General features: G+C 35.8%; 1 protein-coding gene across 1 annotated transcript in view; it reads right to left on the reverse strand.

Moving 5' to 3' along the window:
- SP2353 (EGF like, fibronectin type III and laminin G domains protein pikachurin) overlaps positions 1-16,336 on the reverse strand; it is a 400,085-nt gene that overhangs the window by 9,646 nt on the left and 374,103 nt on the right. Inside the window, exon 9 of the mRNA XM_089646527.1 lies at positions 9,177-9,254. Coding sequence (XP_089502653.1) covers positions 9,177-9,254 — 78 coding nt within the window. The remainder of the gene's footprint in view (positions 1-9,176; positions 9,255-16,336) is intronic.

Genomic DNA, 16,336 nt, shown 5'->3' on the forward strand with positions numbered 1-16,336 from the left:
CCGAAAACCTTGGAACAAAACACTATTTCCATTCCATAGACCTATTAAAATTTTACTAAATTTTCCGTCATACTGTGCTCAAGTCTGAAACAAAACTTAATAGTGCACTGTGCTTGTAATTGTTTTCACCCATTTTCAGAAAGCTCTAGAAAAAACCGGATCACGAAAACAATCGCTACGGACCACAAAGTAACTATGTTTCAAACTCGAACTGAAGGCGCATCATATGTTTGCCTGCCTCCCTTTAAACTGTAAGCCACCAGCGCTGCTAGGTCGAACGTTCCATCTCGTCTCATTACATTATTTACATACCTCGTATGCACCAATACACAACATCCTTCACATGAGATGGTCGCTACAATCAAGCGACATATAAAAACATGTGGAAGTTTTAACAAATAAGACCACCATAAAATTAAGAATAACATAAGTCGTGCTTTATGAGCGTGTTTCGTGACCCAAATATAAGCCCAATTTGGGACTAAACTATGTTTGACGATGATGACTAAATTCAAATGGGTGATATACAATTTAAGGCAAGTGTAAGAGAGTCAGACCACGTGTTAAATGGTCTAGAACCAAAAGGTACCAAGTTAGTGGCACATTTGTTCCATTCAAATTTGTACAGGAGGCACTTCTAGTTTTCTTCTCAATTCTATGAAAACCACCTATGAACATCGCGTAAAATTTGAATAACTTTTTCATATCATTGACCAATCGTTGGCTGAGTTTATATCACGTTTGGGCCCCACCCAGGCGTATTGTGCTCAATTCCTCGGCTGGCTAAGTCCTCCATCACAACACAAGCAACATTTTCCGCTTACTGTGGTGGTAATAGGAGATTTTCAAATATTATCAGGATATTCGCAACCCGGAAAGGTTTGTCTTTCTCTTAAAAAAATCTTTTACAATAAATTATGTCGCGAACTGGCACATTTGAGTGACGAATCATCCACGTTAATAAATGAACGCGATGAGACAACCTGTTGTAATTTTTTACAACCCTCACAAAAGGCACCAAAACATAACGATATTTTATACCCTCGAAAACAACAAAATATAAACAACAAAAAATAACAATCTCCTCGTGTAAATACAGAGTAAAAATATTTCCAGCGAAAATAAACACTTTTGTCAAACAGGCGGGGGCGGATTCGGACTAAAAATGAGGAACTAGAATGAAAAAATTTAATGAAATTTTTAATTTCGGTATCGTTTTAAATATCATTTTCTTTAATTTTATAATTTTTTTTATGAATATAGCAAAAGAGCTCTAACTGCTTCCTATCGTAGGAAGCCAATTTGAACTATGGCATTACCAATTTAGGTATTTTGGGAGGCTGAAGGGGGTGGGGAGGGAAAAGAGATGGAAAGAAAAGTTTGAATGTGCCTGGCTCTTCTGCTTTGGTTACCAACAACGGCCTTTTGAAGCAATGTTTCGATTTTGAACGGAGGTTTTTCCCCAGAGCGTACTGAGAATATTTACCACTCTGAAATAAAAGCAAATGTAATATGGACACATTATTTGATATTAATTAAATGTGTGGTAACAAAAACATCTGTTACTCACTGACTGACGGACACAGTGACTCCCCAGATTCCTACCCATACTTTTTGCTTCCCAGAACTTCTTCCTTCTTCCTTTCCTTTTAATTGTCCTCCACACAGCATCTCCAAAGATACAAATTATTTTCCTCGGAGCCTCCTATGTAGAGTTAATATTGAAAGAATCGTACGCGGTATTCGAAATAAAAATACAGTGTGTGGCAAGCCTACGCACGACGGAAGTGAAACTTTTAGTATTCTTCTCTCTCTCTTTTCATTTCATATTATTATTATTCAGAATGCTGTAGATACATTATAGTTTTAAAAAGCATAAATTTATTTATGGGCGTGTTGTTAACAAATGAACGTTTAACTAGATTCCTAATATTGACATATTTATAAGTAGCATGTGATAAAAAAAATTAAAAGTTATAAAAATATGGGATTCGAACCCGGGTCCTGCATAGCGAGTGTCGAACGCTCTGCCTCTAGACCGCGAAGCTGAGTTTGGAGAGTGACCTAAACTAGGAATATAATATTAGCTAGGCTCCTATAGCGAAATGATCACGGTTTTTCGTGACGGTCATGAGTCGGTTTTACTCCGGTCCTCGAAAATGCATAACGCGCGTAAAGAAGTTTCACTTCAATAAATATTCATACTCTGGAATCATAAATAATAATTAGATTTTAAATTTAAACAATTTTTGTACTTTGTTACACCTATTTCTTGTATAGTCTCTTCAGTGTTGCTGCGTTCGCTGCTTTTAATGAGTCTCGTTTTTGGATTGTTAATTCGTGGTGGAATTCCATTGTATTAGATTTGAAATTTAAACAACTTTTACACTTTGTTCTGAATAAGTGGAACAAAGTGCAAAAGTTGTTTAAATTTCAAATCTAATATAATGGAATTCCACCACGAGTTAACAGTCCAAAAACTAGAATCATTAACAATAATAATGTTTGGATGATTTAGATAGCGCCGTTTTTGTGTAAAATCACCTCAAAGGCGCTGCTGTCGAGGACAGTGGCTGAATTGGCATCACGTTTGGGTCCCACCCAGGCGTCGTTTGTTTAATTCCTCGGCTGGCTAAGTCCTCCGTCACAACACAAGCAGCATTTTCCGCTTTCTGTGATGCTAGTAGGATATTTTCAAATATTGTCAGATTGTTCGTAGCCCGGAAATATATGTATTTCTCATTAAAAAAACTTAAGCCGCTCGACCACATAGGTTTTCGGAGACTTTAAATGTCGTAAGGATTTACGTTACCATGAAAATGCTTGTCTGATATTATTTTTTTCTTAATTTTTAATTCGCCATCTCCTTTCCTTCAGCACCTTAACATATCCCAAATAGGTGCCATAGACCTACTGACTCTCAGTAGCTATCTTGCCCAGTATTCACATCAAAGGGGTACCGGTCCGCCCCTGCTAAAACACAGGGAAGCGTAAAATAATAGCGGACGAGTTAAAAAAATGTTCATTTTAAACATGACAGATTTAGGAAATAGGGGGAGCTTTAGGACCCCAAGCATTACTGTGTTGTTCCGTAGCGCCGCCGTGTAATGTGACTATATTAAATTTAATGTCCACACTTTAGAGTTCCGCGTTTTAGCGGCTATTAAGCATTAAGTTACAACGTTGTTGAGGAAAAAATAACGGCCAAACACGTGGCATTATCTTGAAGAGGGCTTTAGTTACACAAAAATTTTTAGAATTAGTAAAATCAATTTCTTATAGCCTTTCATTTTGCATTATACGTAAATGATAATTTTATTTACGGTTTCGCCCGTGATTCACGCGCATGCTGCTAATCTTATTCATATCTCAAGTACGCCCAATAATTGAATCTGGGATCCCAACAATACTTAATAAACTTGATTGATAATCCATTGAATCTCTAATGCACAGACGTAATGTAGGACGCTTCATTTTTATTTAAGACGGCTCTTGTGGAACGAACTACCGGTATCTGTTTTTCCTGCTTCGTATAATCCGGGCCTCTTCTAACCCGCCTCGCAAGGCTGCCCAACCGGGTGGCTACATAGCTCCCCAGCCTTTACACTGTACAGACAGGGGCGCTCTTCTGAGGTGTCATATAAAAAAATAATTAAAAAATGCTCTGTATTTCACTGAAAAAGTTGAAATAAAATAATAATAACATTATTTTTAAATTTACTTCACACAGAAGGCCCTGAGAAAAATAATTTTAATCATCTTTGAAGATGCTGTTTGGAAAGGTCCAAAGATATTAGAAGAACGAGATGTGCTATGCGCAGTTCGTACTGAGTGGAATTGTTTTGCCGAGTGTCGCCGGTTTTGTTCACCAATACTACTGCACACCTTCGCTTGCGCTAAGGTATCCGCACTAATACATAGAACAGATTTCTGTGCGTACACGTCCCGATACCGTTCAAAGTACCCTAATTAGGTAGTACTCCGGCTACGGTCCGGCGGCCAACATAGCATATCTCGTTCTTCTAATATCTTTGGAAAGGTCTTTTTGAGGAGTCAAAGGAGGGAACATTAGTCTTGCAGAGACCCATATTGCAGGCGGCAGAAAATACAGAGGCTGCAAATCGTTCCACAGCCGAGCTATTGAATTTAAGAAGAGTCTTAGAAACGTGTTCTAATGTGAAAAATGTCAACCATAATTACGCGTCAAATAAAAAAGGGTCAATTGAACGTGTGAGAAAAACTTTTCTCATTGAAAATTCATTGGTAATGATGGAAATCATCTTGAGAGCTGAAAATACTTCCGTTTGTCTGGAAATTCCAGAAAAAATAGGTTGGTAGGTAAACAAATTTAGTACACAGCTTCAGTATCATAAAATACAGTTCAGTCGGTACCTACGAGTACTTACTGGCGATATTCTATTGATTACAGCTAGGGAATGCAATCCCGATATACCGGGATCCCGAAATACCGAGATCCCGCAGACATTTTGCGGGACTAATCTCGGTCGAAAATTTTGCGGGATCCCGCTGGACTGGCGGGATTACAGAGAAGCGCAGCTTCTTCGAGGAAACGGATTTCAGAGCGGCGAACTAACTAGACAGCGGTTTTATTATACTTACATGATCCATATAAGTACGAAGAAGACAGAAGTCAATTTATTAATATTGATGACACATTTAGTCTACCTTCAAAAAGTGTAATACGCAAGGCAATCAAAACTATAGTCGAAAGGCTAGAGTACACGGACACGGGTAACAACGCAGTAGCCACTGCTCCTGCTGACGCTGATGATCCTTACGATGACGATGACGACACTTCTCTCGCTAATCTGGAGACAAACGCAGCAGCAGCAGAAGCACCAATGTCACTTCAAGACGAACTCAGACTTACTTTGATTAGTATGAAGGGTTCGAGATCAACAGCCCATCAACACCCTAGATCTGGCAATATGAGCAACCTTGAGGTTGTGATAAAGAAGGACATGAATTACTTCGAGTCCGGTGGATTAAAAGGCACATACCTTCAATTCACTTACAATGCGTTAATGACTATTGTGCCAACCAGCGTGGAAGCTGAACGAGCTTTTTCAGCCGCTGACTACCTTGTGTCCAATATCAGAAGCCGTTTATAAGATGACACAATTAATACTTTAACTTTTTACGAAGCTATTTCCAAAATAATGTTTAATTCAACTTATTATGCTCACTGTACAAGAATATTGTTTATCGTGTGAACGTTATGATTTAAATTTAAGTTTCATTTCAATTTCAGTTTCAATGCCGGCAATCCAGGCGTTTATTTTATTTTCATTTGTGTACATAGATTTCTTTTACCCACCTCACTAGACAAAGTCTGTTCCGAGGCGGGTATGTTATGTAAATTTGTGTCTTATCTTATTCTTTGCCAATTTATGACATAAACTTCACCTATGTCTAACTAAAGGTATACCTATTAATAAATAATTTAAAATGTCCCAAAGAACTTGTTTTATTATAGGTATAAATTTAAAAGTCTAAAAACAAGGTTGGTAGATCGAGGTATTAGGTCTTTATTATACTATTGATTAGATATCTAAGTCCACTCTGCTGGATCCCGCAAATACCTGGATTGACATAATTACAGCAGATACACAGAATCAGTATCATAGAATACAGCTCAGTCGGTACCTACCTACCTATGCGATATTCTATTGATTACAGCAAATACACAGCTTCAGTATCATAGCATACAGTTCAGCTGGTACCTACCACCTATGCGATATTCTATTGATTACAGCAAATACACAGCTTCAGTATCATAGCATACAGTTCAGTTATTCTGATGGCAACATGCTTCGCTAACGTCTCCTAGCGGCATGAGTTTGTGCGCCATGGTTATCTTTCATACATTTTAATGGATTTTATGTGAAATATTTTCTTTATTTAACTTTATTAATTGAGGAAATGTGCTTTTGTTGTTTGTAATTATTACATCCGCAAACTGCACACACGAAACCTACATTTTGTAACTTTATTTTTTTATCAATATTGACAATAAAACAAATTAGAAAGCGCAAAACACCGCCACAAAGCACAAAATAAATTCAATTTGTCTTCGTTGAAAGGGATTTCAACGTCAATATGCTATAGCGGCCAGATTTGTTAATATGTCCAATATTTCACTGGAGTTGGACGTATTATTAATATTATTTTATTTTTATTTTATTTATTAGCGTTATAAACAGTCTTTATATATGCATATTTGACAGTGATCAGAGTAGTTAATAATAGTTATGTCATTGACCAATAAAATAACGACAAAACAAACCATAACAGAAAAATACATAACAACATACCTAATACAAACAATTTTGATAAAGTACATCAATTATCAAAAATGTATTAATCAATTGAAATTATAGGGTATTAATTAGATAACCTATGTTTTTTGAACACCGCCCTTGGATTTTAAGTCATAAATTATATCGCACATAACTGTGCCCACATCTAGCAAAGAATAATCTACTAAACCGAAGTTAGTACCTAACCTTTAGCATTTTTTATGTTTTGCAAATTTTAAATTAAAAAAAAAAAAAAAAAAACATAATCTAGCAGACAAGCAGAATAAACCATTCACCAGTAATATTCATCATACTCAAATTAGTTTTTCTCGCTTAGACGAAACATCAAGAGGCCACTAAATGAAATCAACGAAAGGAATTCACAAAAATGTAATTTGGGTCACTCTTTGAGCTTGAGGGGTATTTTTACGGCTTTGCTGGCAGACATATAAGATGTGTTAAAATTATGGCAATCGAATTAATTATTTTAGATTATTTACACAAAGAAAACAAACGGATAAATACCAAGAATAAATGAATGGTATACAACAGAAACATTAGAAAATGACGGGTCGCATCTAGGAATTGAACCCAGGACCTTAGCCTTGCCGGGACTATGCTCTACCACTAAGCTAATCCGAACCTATTCCCTTCGGTCATATTTAACTGTATCATACTTCGACTAAGAACTGCCATCATTATCTACATTTTATTTTATTGGCTGCTGTATTTTTGAATAATCGCAAGATTCTTACTGCACTAAATGCAATCTAGAGAGTGTCTTGGTTAAATTAATCTGTTTTTATTTTATTGCGCGACATCGACTGAATTACTCATTAAGTTATTCCAAAAATAAGATGTTGTTTTGGTTCCGTTAACTCCGGATTAATATTATTAATATCTTAGTATTAGTATTTGTATTAATTTTTATATAATCATGGCGTGTTTGGTGAATGCATTGTCATTACCCGGCGTTGATGACGGTTATCCTTAGGAGATAGATATATACAATTTCGGACTATTCTGTAGGTTTTTTAAGATATACAATTCCGTTGTACATTATTTTTATGTATCTCATAAGGCGCCAGTATTACGCCCGAAATTATTTATTTCATTAACTAATAATAATTTTTTTTAAATATGTGTTTCTTTTTTAAATATTTGGCAGAATGGAAAATACTCTCAGTATCGCCCTGGTGTACAACTACAGAATTGAAAGTTTGCTATAAATCGCTTTGAGCGTGTTTGGTGACCAGATATGAATAGCCAGGCACTTCCCCACCTTCCTGTTACTCATCTCCTTCCCCTCCCCACTACCTTCAGCCTTACAAAAAACCCTAATTGGGAATGCCATAGTCTCACTGGCTCTAGACAGTTGGGAGCAGTTGGGACTCTTATGCGGTTTCACAAAAATAAAAGGCTTAGTAAGACAACGCGCGTTGTTTCACTGAGCTAGATCCAGTGCAAATATATATAGCTACCTCATTCATACATATATATTTTGAATGGCTATCCTTTTCGCATTTAAGCAGTGTTAAATTTTTTGTTCAATTAGTACGAACATAACTTGTCTTGTATTGTTATAATGTCATTGGATAGATTTTTAAAGTTTACGAAAGGTAAATTTCTTATTCCGAAAGCCAATGATCCTGAGGCGAATCCTGTAATAATTTTAATATCCCTTAATTTTTCACGGGTCTCCGCTAGTAAAAAAAATTTATTAGCATTTGGGCATTTAATTTTGACGTAGAGCGAGCCGCTCTGACTTGTTCATGAACTCACCCGTGGAGAAGGCCAGCAGGTACTTCCTAAATAAAGTTGATCAAAAGGTCAAGATGTTTTTCATGTCCTATGAAGCACTTACAAGATTGGTACTAAAAACAGTTAAAATAATGTATAAATTAAATTAAATAAATAAAAAAAGTAAAATAAATAAACTGTTTTATCCATAGACATATGAATATTAGTAGACCTGCCCTAAGTGATTAAAAGCGTATTACCCCCAATCCCCATACCGGTTCCATTGGAGCCGGCTGTGCTCGCGTATGGCCTCAAGTGAAATTTGAAAACGTGACGTCATCATTCTTGTGCGAACTATGGTCGAGGCATCATCGGTTCATTTTACGAAATAACACGGCAAAATGTTGACTTGTACTATGAAAACTTGTAAAAATAGATGTGAAAAAGAGAATAAACCCAATTGTCGTATTACATTCCATATATAAGCATTATTTTACTTTATTTTAAGCATATTCACATCGTATAATATGAATCAGTTGTTACTATCACATCGAGAAACGTCTGGACGCGAAACACAAAGCTGGTTGGTTGCTGGGAAGTAAATTATGAACATTTATAAAAGTGTCTAACTAAATACTTAAACGAAATATTCGACTTTGAAAATAGAACCGAATTTTTTTGCCGAATTTAGACTTCGCAAATTTGTTCATAACGTGGCGAGTAATTTGCGCTCCCATGTAAAAATGTCTATTCATTCAAAAGCAGATTTTACTTTTAAGAAGTAAATGGTGATATTATAATGCGAGATGCCTATTTACTGTCAGATTGATTTATTGACGAATCACAGTCAGCTTCACTCCCTTCGTTCTTCAACAGTTGATTTTACCCCTCGCCATTATCTTCTCGTCTATTAATTCCTATGTCTATGGTTTTATCAAATGACATGTTGAAAAGTTTTGTTTGGACAAAACTTCGTCGATTCCAGGACACATGTGCTAATACGCGCTGTTGATCGAAAAGATGTAAAAAAATTTTGTACTAGATGTCGAATTAAATCTTTGTTATTTCGGCGTAGATCAGATAAAAGTTTAGTGTTCTGGGATTTAATATTGTTACCTGTAGTTCCAACCAGGATAAGGCAGTCTCTCCGAGGCCATGGTAGCGAAGAAAGGACGATCCGTTGAATCTGGGAACCTAGAACAAAAATAAATAAATTGTAAATAAAATTCAAATTTACGGGTACAGGCAAATCATTTTGAAGAGGACGCGTTTGAATGCATTTGTGCACACCGATAGAACCAAAAGTTTCAAAAAAGTTTTTCAAACTAGTTTAGTTTTTCAATTCAACAATGTTCATTTTAAATGTTTTTTTTAATCTTCTTCAGCATCCTAACAAAAACAAAATTACTATTGAATAAAATTTTATTTTGATCTACCAATACACAGAATAAAGAATGTAAAGTCCTGTTTTGACTTGACTCGACCACTTTGCATTTCGTCCGTCTGCGATTTTGTTTGTGTACGTTCCGTGACCAGTCAAACCAGTCAAGATGATTTTGATAGTTCTTTTCTTCCTCAATTTGATCAACATAAGTAGTAGTGGTGGAGTCCAAAGGCCAATGAATTAATTTACTTCTCAAAATAAAATTTCCGTTTTACAAAAAAACAAAACAGTGTTATGTAGTGAATTATTATAAGTAATAATTAGTCGCCTGTATAACAATAGAAATTGAAAAATAAATGACTCCAACGGGAATTGAATCCGCGCCTTCTGATGTCCCGTCAGACGCTATGGACCATTGAGCCACGTCAGCTTATTTCCAACATGTCAAATAATTCAATATGTACTAGTATTTCACTAAACAATTACTGCTTATTATATTTTCGCCACCAACAACCAACTTTATTTTTGTAGGAAAGGCTTTGTTAGTGCTTATTTTTTCACTAGATGGCGTCTAGACATATTATATCTACATTTGTTGGTGAAATATTCTGACTTGACAAATATTATTATTTTTTTAATGAAAAACTAATGTTTATAAGACAAGGTTTCTATGCATAGCGCAAAGGCTAAAAAATTATTATAAGCAATAATTAGTCGCCTGCAATATCAATACAAATTGAAAATATCTCCCGAGTAAAATTCAATTCCCGTCGGCGGCATTTATTGAAGTGTGATGTATGTTTATCTCGGTAGTTTATAGTTCAGTGTTTAAACAATAGAAGTACGAAAATCAAATTAACTTCCACCAATCTTTAAAATGACCACAAAAGAAAATATAATCAACGGCTAGCAATTTGGGTCATTGTCATTCTCTTGTGATTCCACGCTTCAAATATTGCTCTGTTTGTCTTCATCATAATTTCCACAGAATAACCGTCCCCGTCCAACAAAATACCACAACAACAATATCGTTTTTCGCAGGGTACCCCCTTGGAAATCCACACACCACCCGAACTCTCAGATTTCTCGCAATAAAACCTTACTGCGCCGTGGAAAAAAATCTTCTTCACGTTTCAATATTTTATTTCGGCTATTCGGAGCCGGCGCGCCAAATAAAGTGGAAAAAACTCAGAGCTTATGAAAGTAGAGTACTATATTATAACGCTGGAATCGTTGGAATTGTTGGAATTGAAAATCTACGTGGAAATTCCACGGATTTTCTATAAATCACGAGATTATTTCGCGGCCGGCTCGGCTAAGAATGCGTGAAATGTAGGGAGTTAAATTTTTAGATTTCTTTCATACTGCGAGCGTGAATGTTTATGATCCGAAAAATTTGCCTTTTTAGGAGCTTTGGTAAGGCAAAATCAAAAATTGAAAAGTCTCAAGAAAGGCATGAGTAAAAAATGAGATTATTGTACAACCAGAAATCTGTTTTCCGAAAAAAGTAAAAACTCCAGAACTGTGCACTCTGTCTTTTTACGCCAGAAATCTCTACGTCGACACACTTTTTCAGCTCGCAACCTAATTTATATGACAAGTTCTGCTTTTGTTTCATTGTGCTTTGAAATATTCACATCTAAAAATAAAAATATGGTGCCCTTTTATTCGATACAAATATTTCGGAAAAAAAGCTAGAGAATTAATTACCCATGGTAAAGCCGAATATATATTTTTATGACATCATATAACACATTCGGTTTTATAGTATGAATATTTTACATTTATTAGTAAATTAACTCAATATTTGAGTATGAATATGACGAATTCTCAAAACTGATATTGTAGTGGGTCGGCTTGCAGGAGCATTTCCCTTCAACTAGGAATGTAGTTGTCGGATTCTAAAGATAAAGTAGGTACTCCGAAGACAGTCTTGACCAGCAAGTCAGACAAGGCAAATCATAAGAGCCAAATCTGCATCAAACGAAGACAGAATTGAACAAGAGTCGAAAGGCTGTGCCTTCCTGCCTTATGTGCACAATGTGACAGACAGAATTGCCAGGCTATTGAGAAAGGAAAGTATCAGGACTGTCTTCGGAACAATGACCAAAATACAAGACCTACTTAGGTCTGCAAAGACTAAGTTTCCTCTGGAAACAGATGGAGTATATAAACTCAGCTGTTCCGGATGTGACAAGGTCTATGTAGGCCAGGCAGAGCGGACTATTTCCAAAAGGATTTCAGAACACTTCAGAGCTTGTAAACTCGGCCACCCTGACAAATCGGCAATTGCCGAGCATTTGATTGATACCGGGCATTACTTTGGATTTGTTCCTGAAGTCCTGGGGAAACCCAAAACTTATAGAGCACCGTTGATTACGGAGACCATTGAAATTCATAAAAATCCCGTAAATATTAATAGAGACGATGGAGCTAAGCTCAATAGTTCTTGGTATCCGGTAATTGACGGATACACCAGAGCTAAACGAAGAAAACCACTTTAAAAAAATTATACTTTAATGTCAGCTCAGAGGGTTGTCACTCTTGGCGCTGGCAACACGGTTAAAGAAGGAGTTAGCGCAGCACGGCATAACACCCCAAAAACAAATAACGAATAAAAAACGTGGTCCTTGGATTTTTATTATGTTTACATTTTAAAATGAACTCTAGGACTGTGGCATCTCTGAAAAAAAACTTTCGTGCTTAAACAATATGATTCGAAATCTTCTGCTCACTTTAAGATGTTTATAAATAGGTAACTCCGCACTTTCATAATAATATATTACGATTATTAAAGTGCCATGCCCCTATTAATTCTAAAATACTTTCTACCAGCTGTAACAGGTATTTTAAACTTTTTGCCTGCTCTAACAAGTTTTTTTAAAGCCTCCTCCCTTCCTTTGGGGATGGCACAAGAGCCTTGAATAACGAGAGACTCTACAAGTGGAGGCAAATCTTTCAGGATTATCCGGACTCCCGTTTATCTAGTCGGGATGATACCAATTTTACCTACTACGGCTTGGTTATCCAATATCCAAAGCTCTCTTACACGGTAGAATGATAAACAGTTTTCTTGTAATTTATTAGGTTTTAGTTCAGATGTCCTATCAATTAGGGTCTCACGTTAACCTTTCCCTTACTGTGCTAAAAAAATACACGCGTTACGGTGCTGTGTAGTCAATACACATCTCAAAATAAGCGATTTAATATCGGGAAAATATGAATATTCATAGCTAATCGATTATGTTTATTATATTTTATATCAAAAGTGATAATAATTGTAATTTAATTTCTGAAAACATGAAAAAACCATCGGCAGATGCTAAAGAAACGTGCGAGAGGTCCACATCTAACGACGGTTCGCGGCCAACTGCCTAGCGGCGCGGCTGGCGGCTGGCACAGACACAGCTGTGCGGTCGAAGGTATCGATAGTCTAAATCAAAACTACAACTGCAGAAGTGTGGATGTCTCATGTTCCCGCATAGCGATTAAAGCGGGACATCAATAGCGTGTCATTTCCTCTCACAGTATTCGCGTATTTAGTATCACAAGGTTGATTGTATTGGTGTATTTGTTCCCGATTTTTAACAAAAAACTCTGATTTTCAATTGAATTTGAAAAGTATTTAATATATTATTTTTTAATTCAGTGCATAAATGTATAACGGAGAAATACCTAAAATCTGAACCCAGAATTTATTATATTTATAGAGTTATTAAAGTTATTAGAAGCAATATGTAGTAAATACACACCACAGATGAGGAAAGGTTAAAGATTATTTTAAAGAAGCTGGTATTTACTAAATGGTTTTTTTTTTCAATATGAAAATAAACTAATCGTTGGTTATATTTAGATACGATTTGAATTTTTGCGCTCAATAGTATTATCCTGTTTATTTTTGGTTTTAAGTGGTGTAGCATTTCCTCCGTCTTTAGCCAATGTTTCAAACAGCGTCCATCATCAAGGCAGATAATACATCTGTCTGTGTACCAACATTGTAACGCTGCCCAAAATCCAAATCGATCACGATACCTTTTATTTGTGGTGTTATTTAGTGTGTACTTACTTGATTGTTTATAAATTTTAATATGCCCAGAGTCGGTGTGACTTTATTTTCTTCAATTTAGGGTATGTGTATACTATTTGGTGGAGGGGACTGGTGAGGGGTGGGAAATATCTGGATCTTCAGATTGGTCACTATTAAAATTTATAGGTTTCCTGTAAAAATTTTAGTAAAAAAAGAATGTATTATGTGGTGTATTTTAATTTCAGCATCAATTAATTTGTCGCTAATTTTACTGCCTACCCTGTTTACAATCTTTGTGCACCCACTGCCTATCGATATCGGTGGGTCATCAAATATACAATTCTGTGGTATATTATTTTCATGTATCTCATGAGGTTTCGCCAGCGTTAACAATGTAGTGCCCGAAAATATATTCTTACGACTTGATCATAAAACATCTACTTTTCTCTACTTTTTATAAATATAATATGCATCTCTCTCTCTCTGGTTTCAATCCTGGGATTGGTTTGCAGCAATTTCGTCTAATCTCCTCTTCCATTCTTCCCTGTCTTGTGCGGCTCTTTTGACTTCTGCATATGATGAGCAGCGCACGTCCACCAGCAGGTCCTCCAGGTACTCTCGGCGTGGGCGCCCCCTAGAGTTGGTCCTATCATACATGTAAATGTATCATGCATCTATCATACATGTAAACCTCCCGGAAGAAATTTTCTAAGTGATAGTAAAAACCTTATCAAAATCCGTTGCTTAGTTTAGAAGAACTAAGCGCACAAACAGACAGACGCGGATAGCGACTTTATTTTATTTTATTTAGAGATGAATCTTTTTGGTCAAGAAGGGTACGAAGGTTATCCTCTCCCACTGGGACCATCCTCGTATTTTCTATATCTATGCAGTATGGATAATGGACAACCTACAAGCTCAATATCTGTTTGGATTTCGACTTAGCTCCAAATTCAATATCCAACATTAAATTTGTTTGAAATCGCCTAGTCAGCGTTTTTAAAAGGGCGGCAGTTAGAGGGATGGTTTTTCTTTCACCAGAATGCTTTTTCGGAATATTTTCCGCAAATAATATTATGTATCCGAGTGGGTGGGCACTTCAATCAGATCAATAAGTGTTATACAGTGTAAAAACTCTAAAGTTAATTAGAAAAATCAGTAGGAAAACACGCTATTCCAACTTTCCAATCTTTTTGATTAGTATCAAGAGAGCTTCCGCTCGGGAAGTCAAAGTTTTAGACAAAGAATTCCAAGTTCCGGTTCAAAGTAGTTTTTATAATAAATTCAAAGCAGAAAAAAGTTATATAAACATATTTTTCTATTACTTATAATCATTCTTTAGTCTATGCTTAAAACAATATTAGTTGTTTATTTTATTTAAGTTTGATGAGTGGGCAGAAAAAAATTACCAATAAAAAAAATAGCTAATTTATTAAGAATCCCTTTACATTATTCGGATCCGGCTAGAAACGGGATTGCAGGCCATTATCGAATGAATTGATGGGTATCCTAAAAACCCTAACACATTCGAATTTCATCTTTAAATATTACTGAGACATGAACACGTGTTCCGATATTATTATTAATTTTCTAAAAGTTTATCGTTTTTTATAGTTTACGTTTCTAACACGAATTCGAATTATTTTAGGAGAATTTTTAACTAACTAACCATCACGCCGTTTCCCCGCAGGGGTAGGCAGAGAGGACGGACCGCCAAACAACTCGGTCTTGGCACACTCTCCTTGCCTCATTCACATTCATACATCGTCTCATACATACTCTTCTATTGTTCTGACTCTTGACATGGCCCGACTCAAGTATCTGATTCACTTGGTCGTGCCATGTCTTCCTCGGGCGTCCCCGACTTCTGCTACCATTCACATTTGCATCGTATATTCTCCTTACACTCCTTTCTTCGCTCATTCGCTCTACATGCCCAAACCATCTAAGCGTCCCTTTCTTGATCTTACTCATTACGATTACATCAGCCTTGCACTCTTTGCGGATATCCACATTCCTCACACGATCATACATGGTTTTACCACACATTTTTCAGAATTTTTAATGAATCAGAAATACTCATTTTTTGAAAATTGTTGAAAATTTATTTATTTTTTAAATATTCCGTTACTTAAACATTCACTATTATGCATTGAAAAATATCTTACTTGAGTGATGTTTGCACGGGCGCTTGATCTTCCTAGGAAACAGTTCAACAATCATAATATTTTAGCCCTCTAACCCAAATGTGTCGCCTGTCTTAACACACTCAATCTTATTATACTGTAACTCTCGTGTCTCTCCTAGTATTATTTGTCATTTTACTGAACTTATGTATAATTTTATATTATTATTTGTTTGGTTTTTTAATTGTGCGTAATGTGTATTTAATTGGATTTTTACCTATATGTGTGTAATTTCTAGATTTTGTCTGTAACTTAAGGCGATGCCATACGTAATAATGCAAAATCATGTGTTTTTGGTTTGGTCGCCTAGAAATGTTTCGGATGCTTTAATTAAATACTGCGAGTAGAATACATCTTGGCCTTTATGGAAATTATCGAGTATTTTTTAGGTAAGCCTTTTTATAAGCCCAGAAAAAAATTATGTATAAGGCCTATGAAAACTGCTTTAAAGTTCAAAATCTCCTAATTACGAACCCATTTTTGGTTATGATTTTATTATATAATGTGGCAAATTAAGTTATTTATAAAATGATCGAAAAAAAATTAAATATTTATGCCTGAACATCCACAAAATAAAATAAAAGGCACTTTTTGGCCATGTTTTTTTCTTGCATAAATCAAAACAGCGGATGGTGTTAAGCGGGAATTTAAACCTTATCGCCATCTACGTAAGGGTTGT

This window comes from Hesperophylax consimilis, chromosome 24, assembly GCF_061612785.1.
Source record: "Hesperophylax consimilis isolate HC1 chromosome 24, BYU_Hcon_1.0, whole genome shotgun sequence".
In the NCBI taxonomy this organism is placed as follows: Eukaryota; Metazoa; Arthropoda; class Insecta; order Trichoptera; family Limnephilidae; genus Hesperophylax; species Hesperophylax consimilis.